Source organism: Fonsecaea monophora (genome assembly GCF_001642475.1).
Source record: "Fonsecaea monophora strain CBS 269.37 chromosome Unknown Scaff34, whole genome shotgun sequence".
Lineage (NCBI taxonomy): Eukaryota > Fungi > Ascomycota > Eurotiomycetes > Chaetothyriales > Herpotrichiellaceae > Fonsecaea > Fonsecaea monophora.
The window spans coordinates 209,460-231,766 of record NW_019173965.1 but is presented as its reverse complement, the minus strand read 5'-3'; the positions used below and the strand labels follow the sequence as shown (position 1 = coordinate 231,766).

General features: G+C 52.6%; 5 protein-coding genes across 5 annotated transcripts; 3 read left to right on the top strand and 2 right to left on the bottom strand.

The window, feature by feature from the left end:
* Positions 1 to 791: 791 nt before the first annotated feature.
* Positions 792 to 1,667, bottom strand: AYO21_05460 (hypothetical protein; the record flags this gene model as incomplete). The annotated part of the gene is made up of 3 exons (XM_022655429.1): positions 792 to 1,078; positions 1,134 to 1,488; positions 1,551 to 1,667. 3 exons carry the CDS (start codon positions 1,665 to 1,667, stop codon positions 792 to 794), a joined length of 759 nt encoding a protein of 252 aa, XP_022512321.1.
* A 1,493-nt stretch (positions 1,668 to 3,160) lies between these two features.
* On the top strand, positions 3,161 to 4,968 carry AYO21_05459 (hypothetical protein; the record flags this gene model as incomplete). The annotated part of the gene is made up of 2 exons (XM_022655428.1): positions 3,161 to 3,521; positions 3,593 to 4,968. 2 exons carry the CDS (start codon positions 3,161 to 3,163, stop codon positions 4,966 to 4,968), a joined length of 1,737 nt encoding a protein of 578 aa, XP_022512320.1.
* Positions 4,969 to 5,654: 686 nt separating this feature from the next.
* On the bottom strand, positions 5,655 to 15,415 carry AYO21_05458 (hypothetical protein; the record flags this gene model as incomplete). The annotated part of the gene is made up of 2 exons (XM_022655427.1): positions 5,655 to 15,297; positions 15,357 to 15,415. The coding sequence occupies 2 exons, from the start codon at positions 15,413 to 15,415 to the stop codon at positions 5,655 to 5,657; spliced, it is 9,702 nt and encodes a 3,233-aa protein (XP_022512319.1).
* Positions 15,416 to 15,886: 471 nt separating this feature from the next.
* On the top strand, positions 15,887 to 17,877 carry AYO21_05457 (hypothetical protein; the record flags this gene model as incomplete). The annotated part of the gene is made up of 3 exons (XM_022655426.1): positions 15,887 to 15,978; positions 16,035 to 17,214; positions 17,275 to 17,877. 3 exons carry the CDS (start codon positions 15,887 to 15,889, stop codon positions 17,875 to 17,877), a joined length of 1,875 nt encoding a protein of 624 aa, XP_022512318.1.
* Positions 17,878 to 18,816: 939 nt separating this feature from the next.
* On the top strand, positions 18,817 to 21,714 carry AYO21_05456 (elongation factor 2; the record flags this gene model as incomplete). The annotated part of the gene is made up of 7 exons (XM_022655425.1): positions 18,817 to 18,825; positions 18,882 to 18,905; positions 19,000 to 19,048; positions 19,101 to 19,179; positions 19,233 to 19,347; positions 19,403 to 21,647; positions 21,704 to 21,714. 7 exons carry the CDS (start codon positions 18,817 to 18,819, stop codon positions 21,712 to 21,714), a joined length of 2,532 nt encoding a protein of 843 aa, XP_022512317.1.
* Between the last annotated feature and the right edge of the window lie 593 nt (positions 21,715 to 22,307).

Here is a 22,307-nt window from a genome sequence, read left to right as displayed (position 1 = left end):
AGTCCATCCCGCGAAAATTTACAGGATGGTAAGCTCGGTGCCACCCAACCGCTGGTGCGCCAAAAAATCGGCGAAACGTTCCTTTTACGTGCTTACCGATTGGCGGACCTATCAACTACGGGGATATTGCCGTCCTTTAGTGGCTTGTCGTCGTGGTATCTTCGGCGCGAACTGAATTTTTAATCTTAAGTTTCGGGGATGGACAAATTTGACACTACTCGAATACTTCCATTAAGATCGCGACTGATGTCGATCTTTCTTCTTCGCAAGTGACAAGATGCGGAGGTCTCTGATAGCGGGATATATTCACGGATACAGGCTCTGTGAAGGATCCTGATGGACTTAACTGAGGTAGAAGGCCTCTCACAACCAGGCTGAGATCAGTTGTTCACCGCCTCCTCCCCGGGTTTTGGCATTCAGTAGACTCCAGATGTACTGCCTTCCAGCTCTCCACATTTCGGTAGTGACAGACAGGAACCCATGCGCATGCAGGGTGCCATCACGGGCATCGCATTTTGTTGGCTTCGCCACACTTTATTTCAAGTGTCCCAGGGCTGACAGGTTTATGCTTCAATTGGACAACATCCTTGCCGGATGTCCAGACGGACACACGCGCATCCTAGCAGGAGATCCCTTTATCACGAATAAGGAAAGATTTCTTGTTGTCATGACTCGTGTTGTTGCAGCAAATAGTGGATCAGCAACGCCAAAACACAGCGGAAAAATTTAGCTGAAGGCATTCAACAATCCCTTCCAACCGTCGACAAACGCCCGCAAACCCTTTACTTCTCTCAATGATGGTGACGATGCCTGCGCCTGCTGCTGTCACTTTCACTGCTGCTACTGCTGACACTTCTCCTCCTGCTCTCTGATCTCTTGCGGGAGCGAGACACCGAACGGCTTCTTCGGTCTTCGTAGTCGTCATAGTATTCGCCATAAGCCTCGCCTTCCCGGCGTTCTTTTTTCCTTTCTTTGCTTTTCTCATGCTTGGATTCGAGCTTGTGACCGGCATAGGCACCTGCGAGCGCTCCAGCAACGGTGATAAGGCCGTTCTTGTGGCCCAATTCATGACCGGCCCCTACCTCATTGTTAGACCCTCCCTGTTCAAACGACAGGGCGGTATCAAGACTTACATCCGCCAACAGCACCACCAAGGAGAGTTGCCCCTATGTTCTTTTCTGCCTCGTGCCCACCGTGATGTTTCTCCCCGCGTTCTCTTGACCTTTCCCGCGATCTTTCCCTCCCCCTTTCCCGTCTCGAGCCCCGGGAGCTTGGACGGTCGTCATAGCGATCGTCGTATCCTTGCGATGGAGGCGCATAATATGACGCGCTGTCTCCTGCGCGGTACTGACTGGCAGCATATGGGCCGGAGTTACGACGCGAGCGACCGTCATATTCGCCCGCGTACTGGCCGACCTGCATGCCCGAGTTACGCGGCGAGGATCGGTATTGGTCTTCACGTGCAGGCTGATACTCTCCATAGGAGGACTGATGAAGGAGTCAGCCAAGACCGATGCTGGCCACATTCGAAATCAACAAACTAGCCTTACCTGTGGAGCAGCGTAGGTTTGACCACCCTCGTGTTGTGATCGCGGAGGTGGCGGATATTGGTTGTACCCGCTCCCTGGCGGGGGAGGATATGGGTTTTGGTTGTAGTAGTCTGACATGTTGATATGGATGAGTCGAATAGCAGTCTTCAGAAAGAAGCGAAGCAGAGATACTGTCGCAAGTGTTATCAAGGGCGGCGCATGATGGGAGTGACAGCAGCCTCAATCCTTAGTCAGTCCGGGTGATGCGCGGAGGTTGGCGGGGGCTTGTGGCCGGAAGGGCGGATAAATTATGAGGTCATCGCTCGGAACAGCCAGGAGGACGTGAAAACCAATCCGAAACGTCAGGCTCACCAAGCCACAGGCGACCGCCAAGACGCCTTCCTCCTTTCGGCCATATCACAAAATGCCTCTCTTTTCCTGGAAACTGGCATCTCCGCCACTCTCCGTGATCAGGAGAATTGTCATTGTGTGCTTTGCCTGTCAATCCCCACGAATCCTCCAGAACAGAAAAGGGGGAGAATGGGCCCTTCATACTGGTTGATCCTTTCTTGGATCGTGCTCCACAGGACAATGCTTCAAGGAATGAGTTTCATCGCCATTTCTTCTTTCCGAGCATCAAAGCCCAAGAAGTGTCCTCACTCTTGAGGGCAGACCCTGAAGTGCCCGTAGAATGTCGGACTCCGAATCTGTTCTCAATGACACCAGATTGTTACATCCAGTGGACGCTGATTCAGATGGGATTCCAGCCGCCGTATAGCAGCAAGCAAAAACGAGGAAGAATTTCCCCTGTGACATCGATCGTCTGAGTCTTCATTTACTCAGCGTTTGCATGGTGATATATTTGTGAAATGGGTACTCCTGCACTTCAGAGCCTTGCGAGATCTACCCCAAGAAGACCAATCATTATCGGGGAGCGGATCCAAACCGAGACAACAGCTGGCGGCCCTCCCAGCTGGCCAGGTTCGGTACTTTCTCGGGCATTGATAATCACTGGTTCTTTTTCTCGCTTCTTGCTTCCACTGCCAATCAGCATCTCTCCTCAGGCGCGGCTGTTCTCAACGGTATCTTCGAGTTGGATTCGGTCTGAACTGCGCTGACGATTCGGCCTCCACTGTTCCTCCTGAGTGGCACTCGGTGTCTTCGCTCAAGCAAGGGCGATGCCGACTTTCCCTTTCGCTTGATTTAAGCTTAACTGGTTGCACTGTTCAATTGGGTGCGAGGCAGCCTCACGGCGACCTTTCCGCACCCGCTCCACTCACAAGTAGCTAGCCTCGTCGTCTCTCGCGTTTTGCGCAAGACCGAGCGAAGCAAACAAGGTCGAACCACCTGCATGTGTTAATGGAGTCAATGTTTGATCTCGACTTTTTTGGGCACTGGGTCCGCACATGGCTTTCGCAGATAGCGTCCTTCTGGGCGGCGAAGCCTCTGAAGGTTTGTCAAAATAGCACGGAGATTTTCTGGAAACTATAGTATATATACATCGCATTCCCGGCTCTTCATTGCCCCTTTTTGTCTCCCAGCTCACAGTTGGCGTTCAGGACTGCACGAAGAAACAGTTCTACTGTTCAGAACTATTTTCCTAGACCCATATCCAATTCGCCAGACTCAACATGGATCACACGCACGTGCCCCACGGGGCTTCTCTAACTACAACTCCAACTCTGTCGGACGCTGACGGCGCTTTGGAACATGGCGTTGAGAAATCAGACACCAGAATGACCCGGACGTCCACTCGTCGAACACTGGAGCGCTACCAGACAAGGCCGACACAAGATGCCTCGGATGTGCTGGATTTGCCTTACGACATCCTCAATGATGAGGCCAACATGAACGAATACCTGGAGGAGACGACGACTGGTGTGATTCCCAAGAAGACGATTTCGAGGGTCACCGGAGCGCTTGAGGAGCACGAATTGGTGACTTTCAAGGTTGGGGATCCAGAGAACCCAAAGAACTGGTCCAAGGCTTATAGTATGTGCTTCGTGCCACATTTCCTTTCCGTTATAATTCCTTCCTGCGCCTGCTAACCCTGCTGCGAACAGAGTGGTGGTGCACCATGGTCGTCGCATTCACATGCTTTACCGTCGCCTTCAACAGCGCCGTCATCACCGCCGACTTGGAAGGCGTCTCGGAAACATTCCACGTCTCAGAAGAAGTTTCCCTCCTGACCATCACCATGTTCGTCATCGGATTCGGAGTCGGGCCCCTCGCATTTGCACCGTTGTCGGAACTCTACGGTCGGAAACCGGTCTATATCATCACCCTCAGTCTCGCTGTCATATTTGAAATACCCTGCGCCGTGGCACAGAACATTGGCACTCTGTTGGTCTGTCGGCTCATTGACGGCATCGCCTTCTCTGCCCCCATGACTCTTGTGGGTGGCACACTGGCCGACCTGTGGAAGAACGAAGAGCGTGGCGTCCCCATGGCTGTCTTCTCAGCTGCGCCCTTTATCGGTCCTGCGATCGGACCCCTGGCGGGCGGATTTCTCGGTGATGCCGCCGGCTGGCGCTGGCTCTACTGGATCCAACTCATCCTCGCCGGGTTCTGCTTGGCCATCCTGACCTTCACGGTGCCGGAAACCTACACGCCGATCCTCCTCGACAAACGGGCCAAGAAACTCCGCAAGGAGACGGGTGACAGCAGGTACGTGACGGAAAGGGACCTCGACACCCGCCCGTTGACGCAGCAACTTGCCATCTTCCTCCTCCGGCCTCTGCAGCTACTGTTCCTCGAACCCATCGTGCTTCTCATCTCGTTGTACATGTCGGTGCTCTACGGCCTTCTGTACATGTTCTTCGTCGCATACCCCATCGTCTACGTCGAGGGCAAAGGGTGGACCGAAGGCAGCACGGGCCTGATGTTCATCCCGCTGGCCGTCGGGGTGCTGTTGTCGGCGGTCCTCTCGCCCTTTGTCAACCGACACTATCTCTCCATCTGCGCCAGGTACCCGGACGGCAAACCACCGGCGGAAGCGCGCCTCATCCCGATGATGCTTTCGTGCTGGCTGATCCCGATCGGGCTGTTCATCTTCGGGTGGACATCCTACCCGGACGTCTCGTACTGGGGGCCCATGATGGGCGGCTTCCCCGTCGGCTTCGGCTTCATCTTCCTCTACAACTCGGCCAACAATTACCTCGTCGACACGTACCAGCACCTGGCCGCCTCGGCCCTCGCCGCCAAGACCTGCATCCGCTCCTTCTGGGGCGCCGGCGTCGTCCTCTTCACCGTCCAGATGTACCACACCCTGGGCTACCAGTGGGCCAGCTCGCTCCTGGCGTTTTTGGCCCTCGCCTGCTGCGCCATCCCTTACGCCTTTTACTTTTACGGCGCGCGCATCCGCAAATTCAGCCGCTACGCCTTCAAGGATGAAAACGAGGTTTCTCCCATCGGGGCCAAGAAGGCTGGCGAAGTGTGAAAAAAAAAATCACCAAGATGGCAGGAGAGCAGAAAAGAAAGATAAGATACAGTTTGCAGAAACTACCAAAAGGTGTCGCCCGACTAAACCCCGAGTGTGGGGGTGAAATGGTTATCGGACACACAGATCCCTGAGGGATGCGGGATTCAAAAGTGTCAGACGATCGAGACCTTTTTCCTCCATCTTCGAAACAAAGCAAGCGGTTGGTTAGCGACAAGTCTTCTGGCAGATGGCAGATGGCAGGAGAGGGAAGGATACAAGTCGGGGTGGCAATGTCCGTCCCTATTGGCATCTTTCCTTTGTGGTGGAGATGTGTGGGATGTGTGGACGGAGAGAGAGAGAGAGAGAGGATCGAGATATATGGACGAAACGAAATAGGAGAGCGAGAGATGTGGGGGTCAAGCGAGTAAGTGAAGCACTGAAGGGATGAGCGAGGTTCTCTTGGTGCTTAATTGACAAACCAACCTCTCCTAGTCTGCTGGTCTCAACTATTCCAGGGAGGACTAATGGAAGATAAGAGGGGTCCATGGTGACAAGACCCGAGGTGTTTAGTTCTCAAGGGCTACTTTTTTAATTAATAGATATCAATTCAAGTAAATCTTTTCTGAGCAATTGCCCAAGTCCTCAATGCCACGCCATCGCTATGCTTGCCTTTGTCCAGGAAAGGAAAAAAAGAATTCCCCAGATCAGCTCGCTCCCAATATCCTAGTATATGCATCCTCCACCTCCCTCGCAATCTCCAACAGGCTCACGATTGCAATGCTATGTGTGGCCTCGGGCAGCTTGTCCCTGTGCAATCCGATCCACTCCAACGGCGGCGTCGCCTCGCCCATGTCTCGAAGCTGTGGCGTATCAATCACCGGCGGCTCAAGCGCCACATAGGTGAATTTACTCTGCGGAACATTGACAACCGCAGTGATCTTCTCTTGACGTCCGTTCTCCCCATCTTCCGAGGGCTCCGCTGTGACTTTGATGGCAGATGGTGGGAGGGGTTTCCCCAGGCGCTGAGCCAGGGCGCGGGAATGAGCTTGCCACATGCCGCGGATGAAGCTGATTCGCGCATAGTTCCAACCAACATCGACTTTGCCCTCGAAGGTGCTCCGAAAGGTATATTCAATCGTGTTGGAGTCCGCGACCTGCCAGGTTTGCATTGCTGAGACGAGACGAGGTACCTTGACGATGGTTCCGCCTCGGGAGGTGGTGGCTCTGTCGATGACATCCGGGACCGACACCTCGCTCAGAGCTTTGGTGGTAACCCGCGTCACACTCGACAACGCGACTCTGAGTTGTCCCAACGTCATTCCGAGGGCACTATGAGTTTTGCCCTCGGTTGTCGCCACTGCAAACCTCGCCTGTACTTCCGTCGCTTCGACCTTCAGGATCTGGTTGTCGAAGAACGTGTTTGGGAAGACGCCAGCATCAAGAGCGCCCAATGTCAGAACGACGTCTGTGTGTAGCGCAAATGTGCCCTTGGCAACAGTTTCCCCTTTGCGCTCCCTGACCGGAGCGGGAGTTGTCCAAGTGCTGGATGGAAACACCGATTTCCTTCGGAGGAACTTATCCAGGTCCCGGAGCGATGTCTCGTAGGCTTCATGTTTCTCCTGCATCAATCGTTCAAACGCTTGCACGAGAGCTAGGCCCTGTGCGGCAGTGGCTGTGGTGCAAAACACTTGAACCTTGCCGCCATCGACAAGGCCGACCAGTCGATCACTGTCGCTCCCAAGGCCCTGCCTCACATTGTACATCAAGAACTCGAAGAAAGAAATGTCAGCCACTGCGAACGGTTGATAGTCAAAGGCGGCCTTCACGCGGAAGTGCTCGAAACCGATAGATGCCTGGACGAGGGGGGCACGGGTCTTCGCTGTTGCATCTTCTGGCCATTTGATCGACGTCCGTGCTCTCATATTTTCCAGCTCAATGAAACCGCTCATCCGCCCCGTGCTGTCGACCCCGACTCTGTCAAACCCCATGCACAAGTTTTGCTCCGAATCGCTGTTCTTTCTCGACGAGGCCCAAAGTTTGGAGATCGTGAAGATCGATTTGCCGAGCCCCTGACCAAGGTCGACTTGGAGCTGGACTTCCTGCACTGACACGATAGCATGCCATGGTAAAGTGCCCTTCCCGGAGAACTCCTGATAGCGCTGCATTGCATAGGCTTGTTGGTCCAGGGGAGAAGCGGTGGGGGCGGCTGTTTTGGACTTGCTGCGCAGTTCTGGCGGGTACCAGATTTCACGGAAGAGCAGAAAGTCCTGCAGTTGTTTTGCATTGATGTCTGTCTTCATCGGACTGATATTGAGAACCACTGAAATACCCGTCGTCGCGCTGACATGCTTGCTGTTCATGAGCGACATGACAATGGAATCCACTTCGAAGCTGGCAGTTGATTCCCGTGAATAAACATGTTGTACCGAAGCCGCGAGTTTATTGAATGTCGTCTGAATGGCAAAGAATCGTTCTTGATCAGGGGCAGACACGGTGTTGACCCTGACGAATATGTCTGCAAATCTGGCTGTGGCCGCCACTCTTGCAATCGGTTGACAGCTCAAGCTGAACTGCTGTGGTTGTATGTAGAGCCCAGCATTCAGTTTGCAGCGTCCGAAAATGGTACTTGGATTCGAGTTACTGAGCGCCGTCTCCGAAAGGTAGCTGCGAGCGTCTGCCGCTGAGCCAGCCTTGCCATCCCCTGTCCGATCGTCGCCCAGGATCTCTTTGATGCTTGCTGATATTTCTTGTATCAACGGCACGACAGTAGGGTAAAGAGTATTCGAGGATGCTGCGACTCTGACCTCAGTGCTCAGGGACGGATCATCTCGGTTGTCGTCTTTGTACTCGACTTTCAGAGCAACTCCAGGAGCCTTTAACACAGCTGATGAAACGTCTTCACCTTGGACTGCTTGACCATACCGGCCTGCCCGGGATCGTTTCTTGCCTTTCAAGAACCCGAATACTGAACTCTTGTGTTCAACTTCGCTCCGAGGGCTGATATGGACCACAGCGCCGGCAAAATCAGCATCAACTAAAAGAGATGCCAGTCGCTTTCCGCCCAACAAATCCATCTGAGAGGCTTGTGGTGTTGCTGGACTGGTCGCACGGAAACTCTTCGCTCTGCGTAACTCGGCGCTGGCATTGCCAAGCGACTTTTGTAAGGCGTGACCTGGTATCACGAAGTCGGAAGAAAGTCGCAGGTCCAGCGCTTTCCCTTTCGCTTGAAACGCAAAGCGTCGTTCATGCTTGGTGGAGAGGTAGGCCGTGGCGAAGACTACTTCGGGTAGTAATGCAGAGTTGGCGGTCCGTTCAATGGGGTTCTGCGAATGGGACTGTGGAACAATCTGCAACTGTGTATCCAATATCGATAGACGAGCGGTTCCTTCTTGTCGGGTCTTGAGATCGACCTTTCGTATTGAGAAAACGAGATCGTCCAGCTCACGGGTAGGCGAAAAACCAGGGCTTCGCGTCAAATTCCATCGGAGCATAATGTTCTCGAGGTCAAGAGCATAGGTCGACGCATAGAGGATGGTAGAAGTGCCGTCGACGCTCTCGGCCGCTTCACTGGCCACATCCATTGGATCTCGAGGTCTCAACCGCTCCGTGAGGCCAGCGGTGGTCATCCTCCGGATGTGTTGCATGTTCTCCCCACTATCAGCAAGCTTGAGTGATTTGATCCGATCTTGCAGAAATGCCATGATGTCGACTGCGAGGGTAGCACTCTCCTCAAACAGCTCAATAGCAATTCCGTCGCTCCATGCCCTATAAACCTGGACTGTCCCTGACTTCCCAATTGTCTCGGTTTTGCCCGAGGCTTTCACACCTATGGTGCAGAGGCCGAAATTAGCCCGCTCGGATCTTGTACTGCGATAAAGCCCAAGGCCAATGCCCTGAGAGTTTAGGATGAACTGTGGCCGCTCGTGAATCGAGTCCGGATCTTCCGCTTCGTTGTGAATGTATAATGTCGTCCCTTGGAGCTGAAGCTCCATATCGGCACGGTAGTCCTGATCTTCCCGGACAGACGGCGCACTGAAGTGGACCTTGATCCCGGCAAGAGTTCCATGAATTGCATAGCGAAGCAAAAGTGTGGCGTCAGAAGGGTTGTCCGCCTTGGGTTTGGACTTCCCACCTGTGAGATGATCGATGGACTCTTGCACTCGCTGGACTGCTCTCCTGGCATCTAGTATTAATTGGATCACGCCAGGCTGATTCAGTGCGTCGAAACAAGCTCGCACACCCGACGCTTCCAGATTAATCTGTTCGACAGTCATACGAGCTCGGACTGACACCAGAGCATCATTCTGAGCTACGCAAAGACGCCCATTGATCGGTGGCATCTTCAAGAGGGACAAGTTGCCCTGGGAGGCACCTTCGGGGACTTCAAACAAGTGCTCGTGCTCTTTAATATCAAAATTGACATCCAGTCCACCATGTCGCCGTGGAATGATCGATGTGCGGGCCACGTTCCCGGCAATTGCATAGTGTAGAGACGGAACGATCACGAAGCTCAACCTGTAGTCGTCCAAAAACATGGCAACACGGAGATCGAGATTGAGAGCATCGTTTGAACCAGAACTCTTTTGGACTTTGCTGCCGTTTGCGCTAGGAATTTGATGGAGTAAATCAGTAATTGTCGCAGCTTCCTCGCGCACGACAGAATCGGCGACTACAAGCAACTTGACAACGTCTTCCTTCATCTGAAACCGAAACTTGTGCGAAGCGGCACAGATCTGGACCACCATCTTTTGGTCGCCGGAGCTGGCGGGCGGCTGTGGCCATACTGATCCATATAGTTTTGGCATGCGGAGGCGCCACATCATCAGAGTATGAGAATGGCTTCTGAACTTGGCCATTGCTGTGTATGCTGCAATCGTGAAGGAGGAAATCGTAGGCTTAGAGCCACCTTTGGAGAAAGAGACACCACTTCGAAAGCTTTCGGCTGCCCATTTCAGTTTCAGGTTGATCGTGGTGAGGTAAATGGAAGCTGCATCGGCTCCCACCATAACTGTGAAGTGGTTTCTCTTTGCAGACAGGCTTTGCGCTGCCTTCTCCACGGAATCATTGGTGTCGGCTGTTCGTAGGGATAGAGGACTGCCCAGCTCAATAACCTGACGGGCGAGTTCGACCAGAGCCCAGTTGAGATGAAGCGAAGTGTCTGCAGTGTAAGCTTGAAGGATGATTCTCCGCGCATTTTTGTCGAGGCCGGATGTACCTGCAGGCCGCAGGATTATATTGAAATCAAGGCCGAATAGAGCCAAATCACTCTGACGAGGTCCCGGATCCAAAATGACTTCAAGTTTTCCCACGATGATTTCCGTCTGTACAATCAGCTTGTTGTCGACTGCTCCCGGTGTTTGGACACGCCCACTGTCAAAAAGGGAACTCATGATCGGCACTTTATCGCGTGCGTAATCCCAGCCTCGCCACTGCTCGAACGAAGAAAGAACCTGGAGTTTGGCGGGATCTTTCAACTCGAGGTTTTCGCAGCCGCACTTCGCAATGAAGTCTCGCCCTTGCTCTTTTTCGAGGGTGGCAAAGATGTACCTGAGTCTGGAAATGATCTTCCACGAGTCGCTTAGACGGACATGCTTGTCCGCACTTCTGAGCACATAGGAAGGTCTCGTCAGGAAGACAGGATCCGAGATTGTATTGCCCGCTTGGGTTAGATGATATATCAAGTGCCTTGATTTATAGCTCTGATCAAGACCTTCAAAGCCATCGACAATGCGATCGACCATCGACACTGTCCTTTGGATAAGTCCTGCCATACTGTTGAGTTGGTCCGCCCACAATACAACGTCAAAGTTGCTCAGCTGCAATTTGGAGTTGATTTCTTCTTTCATGCAGAACCAGAATCCCACGTTCGCCAGGGAGACTGCAGTCTGTGCAGAGGGCTTCTCAGTTGTGAGTGTAGCATCCTGTACGGACACGGACAAATTTTCAATCGAACCATACGCCAGTTGACTGTGTGGTTGGTTGTGCCCCCCTCTGGCACTGGTCCTCGGATGAAGGAGGCGGTAGAATAACTGTGAACTCCTGAGTTTCACGTCGTATTGGTCCTGTCGAGCAAATGGTGTGAGGCCCTCGGGTCCGCCTTGTAGGCTGTTGACCAACCTAACATGTACAAAGGGCAATTGAACAGCGAAGTCAACAACGTGTCCGCGGTCATCGTGCTTGTGGGATTCCAGAATTCGCTTCATAACCGTAATCTGCACCTTGTCCAGCTGGTCCATCGGCCGATCCTCACCCAGTTCTCGTATTAGATCTCCTATTGATATGAAGAGAGAGGGAGTGCAAAACCCTCTTAGGCCATTCTGGACCATGAAGACAACACCGTTGTGTGGTGTGTCCTCGAACTCGTCTGGGATCGTCCCAAGATCTGTGCTGGCCGCTGGCGTCAGGGAGGGAAACTGGGCAGGATCCAAGGCAGGGAGCTGAGGCAGATTTCTTGTATCAGGTTCGATATCATGCAGTGTAAAGTGCGGTGGGGTCCATGGACTGGAGAACGTCACTAAGGTCTGATGCACATCTTGATCTTTTGAATGGAGACGACCCAGACCCTCACGGCTAAGACCAGATTTGTCGGACGGGGGCGGCCAGGATCCAACAGGGCCATGATTTGACCGATCCCGCAAGCCTGACTCGACAGATAATCCCTTTCGTGGTGGTGTTGACGAGGCCGATATAAACGAGGGTTGTCGTCCCCGAGCTCGCCTTCGATCATCGCGGTGTCTTGAATCCGCAAAAGTGGTAGTTTCTACACCCCCAACAGGTTCAGGCATTGATGGCACAGGCATGGCAGGCGGATCACGCGCCCAGTCGGGTGTTCTGTGATTGGGCAAGTAATGCTTCTGAGGATCCAACAACCAACGTGCACGGTGGGTTCGTTGGTCATGATAACGAATATGCTGTTGTTGTAATGCGCGTGTTTGTGCAAGGTTGTCGGTCTTGTCCAGCGTCCCAATCCGAAGAGAGGTTTGGAAACAGGCGAGGGTCTCTACCGGGCCTGGTTGCCGATCGTGATGTCGTAGAGCAGCCTTGTAGTCCACAGCTGCTAGGACAACCTGTGGGACGCTGGCACGCAAAGTCTTTGCAAAGCTAGAATTGGCCCAGTCGCTGAACGAAACATCCGATTCAGAAAGCTCCAGCAAGTAGGCAGTTCGTCCCGAAACCAGCCAAAGACGAAGGCCGGCAAGATTGGCTCTGAGAAAGGTCACATCGTGAACAGCCGTTCGATTGAAAGGTGGCAAGGAATTTTCATCGTCGTCCAGGGTGTAAATGAATGCCATGATGGAATTGATCAGGGTCTGCACAAATTTGGAGGAGCATTCACCCGTGATCTCGCCAACATTGATATCCCAATGACAGGCGTATGTGGGCTCCGTAGGAGGAGCTCCAAAAAGTCTATGACCGTACACGCCAGTGCTATCGATGAATAATTGACAGTTCGTGATTTGGCTGGACGGCTCATTTTCCGTAAGAGTTATCGACTCGAGAGAAACCTCAAGGGGGCTCGACTCCACCTGCAAGTCCATGTAGTAGTTGGTAAAGCGCATGTCGGCATCGACAAGGAGGATATCCACACGGACATTTTCTCGCTGCGAGTAAATGTTTGCAGGTAAAAGTACCGAAGAGTTCTCGGCTCGAATAGTCAAGATGACATCGAGGTCGTTGTCCTTTTTGTTACTTGGCCGGGGTCGTGGGAGTTCATCGCCAGCGAGCATGTCTTGATACTCCTCCAATGTCCTGAAATGCAGATCTTCGCCAAAGTAATTCTCCTTGACGTTCACAAAATAGCGGATCAGATACCCGTGCAAAAAGAACTTCGGCGAATACCCTGTAATGGTCATGAATAAAGAATCTGTCAAGGTGGGAGACACATTGGGGTAGTAGTTGTAGGAGCCTTCGAGATTAAGCACCTTGAGCGTCATCATCGTCGTGTCTTCAGCGAGCGTATTGAGCGTGTTCCACACTGGGGTGATGAGTTCCAGGGAGGCATTATGACCCTCCCCAATGAACTTGACGCTGCTCTGACGAGGCGAGAAGTGCTGCATCGGGATATCCACACTTCCAGCCAGCGTTTGAAATCCCAGTACCAAGAATGCATTCTCCTCGAGGTCACATGGGTTATCAATAATGTTATAGTCGTTCGCATTGAGGTAGAGTTTGAGATCCGGGAAATTCAAGTGGAGTTGATAGACAAAAGGGACAAAGGTCATATAGTCTGGCTTCTGGCCTGCCGTAAAATCGCTTATGAGATCTGTTAGCAGAATCATGTGGTCTCTCAGGATGAACATCTCCATGGCGCTGCTCTCAACGTCAAAAACCCAGGTATGAAGGGCGTTCCACCCTAGAGGGTTGGACAGGTCGCACGAGACCTTTTGGGATGGACAACGCCAGAGCAATGCGTGATTGACGCTAGAAGTAGCTTTCGTGTTCTTAAGGTCAAGTCGCAAGTGATTTCTGTACCCTTCTAGTCGCGGCACCATGTCCATGTCATAACGCACTGTCGAATCTTGTCCTGCTGAAACGGTCAACCAGCCAAATGGGCGAATGTCTGGGCCAAGTTTTGTCTTGGGAGCGCGGCGAAATCGAAAGTGTCTCTTTTCACGTTGCTTCCGTACAGCAGCAGCTTCCCTGACCGCGTGAGCTCGGTTTCTCCACTGCCAATCTTTCGAGCGTTCTCTAGTCGGTACGCGGAGGCTGACCTCATCTTCAAGATCAACGCGTATCGTCATGACTGTGTATTGCCGCACGTCGCCAACTTTGACCGGCGGAGTGGCTGAAACCGATCGGTAGGAATTCGGGAAAAACGCGGACTGGATTTCAATTCGAAGGCGATCGGCCCAAGGTCCATAATTAACGAAGCCACCTTTGACAGTCAGGTCCATCCCGTAGGCCGGTGGCTTGGACAGATTGATGTCGTCGAAGTGTGCGTGACGGCCCAAGTCTGCATCTTCTTCTGTCACGGTCCCCGGCATGTCCCAAAAGAACTTGAAGTGGATTGCCGGCGAGTCTAGGATTTGTGAATACCTGGCATACTCCACGTGAGACCAGCCTTCGTGATCGTCGCGCTCGTCCTCGTCCAGGTACCTACCAAGTCCATGCCACGACCGATTCTCATCCTGAAATTCATCGTAGGGATAGTATTTCTTGGTGTTACCGTCTTGTGATGCAGTCGTCCGCAATGAACTCCTGGAACTTCCTAGACCTGGCAGAAGTCGTTTGAATCCACGGAAAGCTTTCCCAATTCTGCGTCTAAGACCGAGATTCACTTGCCACCAGCGTCGCGGGTGGTTGAGAGACTCTGCGGCTGATATTATCCTCTCCGCCGCAACATACTGAGTCCTGCGAAAGTCTGGATTGGGTTTCATTTCAACTTTGGGGTGGTCGATGGTGAAATCGAACACCTGCCGGAAGAAGTCTGACGGCCCCGCTGCGCTCGCATCGATATGGCCTTTTGCACCTGCAAAGGTAGTGACGACCAATGCCCGCGTGTTCTCATTTCCAAGTGAGATTGCGCCTTTTGAGCACTCGAGAGCGATCGGCAGGACACGAAGAATCCAAGGATAGGAGGATGGTATGTCTGCGACAGGTCGCTCCATGTCCGGGGCCACGCTGGCGTAGGTATCTGTGCGACCGAGAGGGACAGCAAAATCGCTCGTTGGTGAGTCCCGGTCAGCCTTTTCGCCAAGTTGGCTGTCTGCGGAGGCGACACTATGAGCAGTATCTTTCGAATGAGGTCTTGTCTTGTCCCTACGGAGATGGAGCTTGCCCAGCATGTGGTCGTGTTTCTGGCCGGTATTATGGTTCTGCGAGTTGCAGCCCTTGAGATCGTGATTCAAAACACCTTGGACAATGGAGTCGTATACGGGAGTTCTGTTGTAGACAAACCATTCCAAACCCGAGATATGAGCCGAGATTCGGGCCTCTGCTGTCGTTTTCACTCTGAAACGGCCATTCTCGGGGTCTTCAGAGGGAGTCTCTGAATCGTCAGACCCGTCCAGCGGTGACTTTTTCTTCTCCTTGACCACATAATCCTCCTCTTCTCCTTCCAGCCCCGAGAGATCTACCTGCCGCGCGGAGGACTGCCAATACCTCCAAGTGATGTAACCATTCTGGATCAGGACAGTTTCGTTCTCGGCATGATAGCGGATGCCTTTGAAGAAGATCCGTCCGGCTAAGAAGGATAGCTGAAGCGCTTGAATATCGATCCAGACTCGGTACTTATGCCAGGTGAAGGCTCTCAGCCCGTAGGAGACAAGGGTCGCGAACAGGCGATTGAAGTAGAAGAGAAAGAAGAGCGTCAAGCATGAGCAGGTGCAGAGTTCGATAAACCAAGTCCTAGAGAGTTTCAGTATCAAATCTGATCCTGCATAAGTGCGACTATTTGAATTGCTCACCAATTGAAAGAGGTATTCCTCGAGATGGGAGCCCCGACTAGGTTATCCATATCCGACATGATTCATGTAGCTGCAACCATGCGACGGCGCGCCCATGGTTACTGGTATTTAGAGGGTGGTCGCATTGTCTGTTGCGTTTCCAGAGCCGTACAGCAGAAAGAAACGGCGGCCAAAAGGAAAATACCTCGAAGGCATGCAGCGGAAGGTGAGCCTGTGTCAAGTTGCGGATGTGGACTCAGATGCGCGATGCTGAGTTGCGGTGATGATGTGTTTCCCCGCAGAAATCCCGAACAGGCACATGCGTGCATCACTTGCACTTTTTCTTGACTGTGATGAATGACCTGCCTACACTCCTTATATGCGATAACAGCGACTTCGTCACATCATCAATACCCGACACCAGTTGCTCCTCTGATAATTTCTGAGGCGTTGGCAAACTCGACATGAGGTCGGCTTGGGGATCGCGGTAACGGGACTGGATTTCTTTCGCGGTGCCTCTTGGGCATTGCGTGCCGTCCGTCATGGAAACAATGGCCAGTGGTGGAACGGGCAGCAAGCTCACCAGAGTCATCATTATCCTCGCGGGAGTATCGTCGCTGCTTGCTACTCTAATTTCATGCGTGTATGTCTCTATATTCCCCATGCTGTTGAAGTCCGCAGTGCTAATCTGCTGCCTAGATCGATATGGCTTCAGTCCAAGAATTACAGGAAACCCTTATTGCAACGATATGTCATTCGAATCCTGCTCATGGTGCCCATTTACTCTGCTGCCTCGTGGGCCTCGATCGTGTCGCTCAAGGCTGCCTTCTACCTCGACCCTCTTCGTGACATTTACGAAGCCTTTACCATCTATACTTTCCTCCAACTCCTCGTCAACTTCCTCGGCGGCGAACGATCCCTCATTATCATGATGCATGGGCGAGCGCCTGTCTCGCACCCATGGCCGATAAGTCTATGGTGCCCCAAGATGGATATCTCGGATCCACATACTTTTCTCCTGATCAAAAGAGGGATTCTGCAATATGCCTGGCTCAAACCTGTCCTCAGTGTGGCCACCATCATCCTCAAGCTCACGGGGACATACCAAGAAGGCTACATCTCCTTGACCTCGGGCTACTTCTGGACGGGCCTGTTGTACAACGTCAGCGTGACCATGAGCTTGTATTTCCTGGCCATGTTCTGGGTGTGTATGCATGAGGATCTCAAGCCTTTCCGACCCATGCCAAAGTTCTTGTGCATAAAGCTCATCATTTTCGCCTCTTACTGGCAAGGATTCTTCCTGTCTATCCTTCAATTCCTAGGGGCTATCCCGAATGATGTCCCAGGTTACACTCCGGACAACCTTGCTGCAGCCATTCAAGATGCCCTGATCTGTTTCGAGATGCCCATCTTCGCTGTGGCGCACTGGTATGCCTTCTCCTGGCATGACTATGCCGACGTCACCATTTCGGCAGCTCGCATGCCCGTCAAGTACGCGTTAAGAGATGCCTTTGGTCCCATGGATCTGATCCAGGATACAAAAGAGACATTCAGAGGAAAGGATTACGACTATCGAACGTTTGACTCTGGGGACAATGTGATCGCTCACGAGGAGTCCCATTCGCGCGTTGCTAGGATGATGGACGGCATGAGGTATGAAAGGGGGGGAAAGGGCAAGTACTGGATCCCAAAGCCGCAGGGTCCTAATAGTCGAACACCACTATTGCCAAAGGACGGGTCATCTCGAGCTCCAGCGCCAGAATCTCGAGGCAAAGCTCACGAATACCGAGCCGCAGACCCCGATATCGAGATTGGGATTGATGCGGAAGACGAACGATTATTTACCAATGCGCGGGCGCTGGAATTCGGCGATTGGAACGTAAGTTACGCATGCTCTCGTGAATGCTGGTCCATGTTTCTAATTGTCCTCCTTCTGCAGTATCCCGTCATTACCGCGCACGAAGCACGGCGTGAAGATTGGTTGCGGCGTGATCCTAACTTGCTAACTACCTCTACAAATCGTCACCTCTTTCAACCGACTCGCGACAGGAAGAGCCGCCGCCAAAGCGAGATCCAGGACCGTATCCGGAAAGGCAAGAATCGGAGCACGTCACCTTCCGAAAGCTCCTCACAGCAAGGTGCCATCGAAGCAAAGTTGAAACGCCCCAAAGAGCGTTCCCCTTCGGCATCGGGGAAGTCTGACCGCAGCCAGCTCGTAGATCTCGTTGTCGAGGACGAAGAGGCGGAAGAGGCGGAGCGAGTCAGAGCTCGAAAGGAAGGCAGCGATGCCTGGAATCGAAAACCCCAACGACATTTCGTACGCACCTACAGCATTGACGAGGAGGCACCAGAAGGACAGGAGATACGAGAAGGCTGGGATCCGGCTAGCGTGGCTGCGAGACCACCACCTCCCGAGAGGGCAGTGAGTGACGACGAGAACAACTTTATCGACCACAAGGATGAAGAAGAGTCTCGGACAGAGCGTGGAGAAGGCCAATATGCCAACATGATCGAGGAAGATAATGTTTGGAGCCGGAGTTGAATTTTGTAACACCATTCTAGGGAGGAAGGACGGCCTAAGGTCTGGAGCTCATTCAAATGGTTAGTATTGGGTTTGACTAGGCTTACCGCTTGTTCTGGTATATGTGGGCAATGAGAGCGTTCAAGCGCACATGGGTTATCCTGCGACAGGCGATAGTCGATGGTCGATGGTCAGTGCTGGTCTCGTCAAGATTCGAGGTCGAAATTGCGCCACCTGTCTGGCAGTTAGTATAGGTATACATCAAAAGCAAGCGCACATAAAGGTTTTGGGAATTGGTCAGCTGCTGAAGGCCGAGGGCAATATCAGGAAGCACTGGACCAATGATATTCTGCGTGCGTCCGCCGGTATAGATGCGTACTCTTCGGATGACTCACTGACCCTTTGTCCTGTGCCATATTGGACCCGGACAGGTCGTATCCTACTGCCTCCCGAGGAGGTAGAGTCATAGCACCTCTCGTATGGCGCAGCTAGATACAGTACCAGAGGAAGCGGTGGCCAAAGGCCGGAGTTAACAGCTTGCACGGCAGACAGCGACCCGACGGTGACTGCGCCCTCGATCATTGGCGGGGTACCACGGTACGGGAACTCACCCTGTCACCTCACTCGCTCACTTGTTGAACTTGCTGGGACCCTCCAAGCCCCACGTGAATGCTTGCTTGGCAAATTGCCGCACTCGACTCTTGCATTTCTAACCACCAAGATTTTCTCATCTCAGTCCAACCCCTCCCTCACCCTCTTTTCCCTTCGAGTTCTCCCTCACCAAACACGCGGCTCAACCAGCTGCAATTTCCATCCTTCTTCGTCTATACCCGCGCAGGTTCTCGCTCCGTTTTTTGGCAGATCGAGCGAGCTCTCGATCTTGCATCAATTCTTCTCAGTAGCTCAAGGGAGCGCACTATTCCGCCGTTTTAGGGCAGTTCAACATCAAAAACCGTCGAAATGGTCAACGTAAGTCTACATCGTTCTCGCTCTGTATCAGCTGGTCATGGCTAACTCATTGGCAGTTTACGATCGAAGAAATCCGCGCTGTAAGTTACCCCTCCCTCGACAACACCTGATTATGCAGTTGGACTTCATTGGATTCTGGCTGCTATGCGAGATGTGGACTAATACCCCAAAAAGTTGATGGACAAGCCGGCGAACATTCGCAACATGTCTGTCATTGCTCACGGTATGTCGCACATCTGTCGTCTAGAGACTACGGAAGCTGACCGGATACGCAGTCGATCACGGCAAATCCACCTTGACCGATTCTCTCGTTCAGCGAGCTGGTATTATTTCTGCAGCAAAGGCAGGAGAAGCGTAGGTCTTCGCGCCACTATGCGCTCAAGGGAAAGATAATGACAATTCCGCAGCCGGTTTACAGACACAAGAAAAGATGAGCAGGAGCGTGGTATCACCATCAAGTCGACTGCCATCTCCCTTTATGCCCATCTTCCGGACGAGGAAGATTTGAAGGACATTCCCCAGGTGAGAGATGCGCTCGAGTCGCTGATACCCTGCCGATGACTAATTCATTTCTCAGAAAGTCGACGGTAACGAATTCTTGATCAATTTGATTGATTCGCCCGGCCACGTCGACTTCTCATCCGAGGTGACGGCAGCTCTCCGAGTTACCGATGGTGCCTTGGTGGTCGTCGACACCATCGAAGGTGTCTGTGTCCAGACCGAGACTGTGCTCCGACAGGCTCTTGGTGAGCGTATCAAGCCAGTGGTCATCATCAACAAGGTCGACCGAGCTCTGCTCGAGTTGCAACTCCAAAAGGAAGATCTCTACCAATCTTTCCTTCGTACAATCGAGTCGGTCAACGTTATCATCTCCACCTACCTCGACAAGGCCCTGGGTGATGTCCAAGTCTTCCCCGAGAAAGGCACCGTTGCGTTCGGTTCCGGGCTTCACGGTTGGGCATTCACCGTGCGGCAATTCGCCGTCAGATACGCCAAGAAATTCGGGGTTGACAAGACCAAGATGATGGAACGTCTTTGGGGCGACAACTACTTCAACCCAAAGACCAAGAAATGGACCAAGACTGCCGAGCACGAGGGAAAGACCCTTGAGCGTGCTTTCAACCAATTCATCCTCGACCCCATCTTCAAGATCTTTGATGCATTCCAGAAGGGAAAAGTCGACCAACTCGTTGAGCTCTGCGCCAAGCTCGAGATCAAGATCACCAGCGAAGAAAAGGAACTTCCGGGCAAGGGTCTTTTGAAGGCTGCCATGAGGAAGTTCTTGCCGGCTGCCGATGCCCTGCTCGAAATGATGGTTATCCATCTGCCCTCTCCCGTCACTGCCCAGAAATATCGTGCCGAGACCCTGTACGAGGGACCGGCTGATGACCCATCCTGCATTGCGATCCGCGACTGTGATCCCAATGCCGATCTCATGCTCTACGTCTCCAAGATGGTGCCAACTTCCGATAAAGGTCGTTTCTATGCCTTCGGTCGTGTCTTCGCTGGTACTGTCCGATCCGGCATGAAGGTCCGCATCCAAGGGCCCAACTATGTTCCTGGCAAGAAGGAAGATCTGTTCATCAAGTCCATTCAACGAACTGTCCTGATGATGGGTCGTACCGTCGAGCCTATTGATGACATGCCCGCTGGTAACATCATTGGTTTGGTTGGTATTGATCAGTTCTTGCTCAAGTCTGGTACTCTCACCACTTCCGAAACCGCCCACAACCTGAAGGTCATGAAGTTCTCCGTCTCCCCCGTCGTGCGACGATCGGTCGAAGTGAAGAACGCCAACGACTTGCCCAAACTCGTCGAAGGTCTCAAGCGATTGTCCAAGTCCGATCCTTGCGTGTTGACGCAAATCTCCGAATCCGGTGAGCACATTGTTGCCGGTGCCGGTGAGCTTCACTTGGAAATTTGCTTGAAGGATTTGGAAGAAGACCACGCCGGTGTTCCTCTCAAGATCAGCGACCCAGTCGTGTCTTACCGTGAGACTGTTGGCGGCACCTCGAGCATGACTGCCCTGTCCAAGTCTCCCAACAAGCACAACCGTCTGTATGTCATCGCCGAGCCTCTTGGTGAGGAAGTGTCGAAGGATATTGAGAACGGCAAGATCACGCCTCGTGACGATTTCAAGGCCCGTGCCCGTATCCTTGCCGATGAGCACGGCTGGGATGTTACGGATGCTCGTAAGATCTGGGCGTTCGGTCCCGACACCACTGGTGCCAACTTGTTGGTTGACCAGACCAAGGCCGTCCAGTACCTCAACGAAATCAAGGATTCTTTCGTGTCCGGTTTCCAGTGGGCGACTCGCGAAGGTCCGATTGCCGAAGAGGCCATGCGCTCAATCCGCTTCAACATCATGGATGTGACCCTCCACGCTGATGCCATTCACCGTGGTGGTGGCCAGATTATCCCCACTGCTCGACGTGTGCTCTATGCGGCCACTCTGCTCGCCGACCCCGGTCTCCTCGAACCCGTCTACTTGGTCGAGATCCAGGTTCCAGAACAAGCCATGGGTGGTATCTACGGTGTCCTTACCCGCAGAAGAGGTCACGTCTTCTCCGAAGAGCAACGTGTCGGAACCCCGCTTTTCACCGTCAAGGCATATCTTCCCGTTTTGGAGTCGTTTGGTTTCAATGCTGATCTGCGTGCTGCCACCGGTGGCCAAGCCTTCCCTCAATCCGTCTTTGATCACTGGCAAATCCTTCCTGGTGGCTCGCCGCTTGATGCTACTACCATGGTTGGCAAGATTGTTACGGACATGCGTAAGAGGAAGGGTCTCAAGGAGCAAGTTCCGGGCTATGACAACTACTATGGTGAGTTACTCTTTGATTCATGTTCTGTGTTCGATAGTTACTAACGGTGCAAACAGACAAGTTGTAGAGCACTCGACGTGAAGGCGCAAATAGACAAGGCCATGACTTTACGAATTGCATACATGAGTTTATGGTCCTGAGGCATTGTATGATGACAACCCTCCAAAAGCAGATCTGCACGCAACGAGATGCTCGAGGAAAGAAGCAGCAAACCAAGAAGAAGTAGAGCGGAAGAAGTGGTTGTGGTATGAAGGTAGATGATGGGGCCTTTGTCAATCTTGATCCCCGGGAGGCAAGGTTGTCCCATCCATGTCTATTCCCTGCGAAATGGATAGATAAATGTGGCAGCCTCTCCGCCTGTTGCAGTGATAGAAAAATCTCTCTGCTAGTAGAATACGATGAATTGCATTTGATGACATTGACACTGATACTGCTCGGCTCTGGTTTTTGATTCCTATCGAGTCTGTTGTTGAGATGCCAACGGAGGTGTTGTAAACCTACCGGGCTATGTAACCAACTTCGAGGTGTTTATCTTCACCGTAGTTGATCAAATGGAAGTGGTAAGTGGAAATCCACCTCAATAATATCGCTAGTGACGTGCCTGAAATACTTTGTCAACCATCTCTTCACTCTGCCAACAACCGTCCAGCTTCGAGGTAA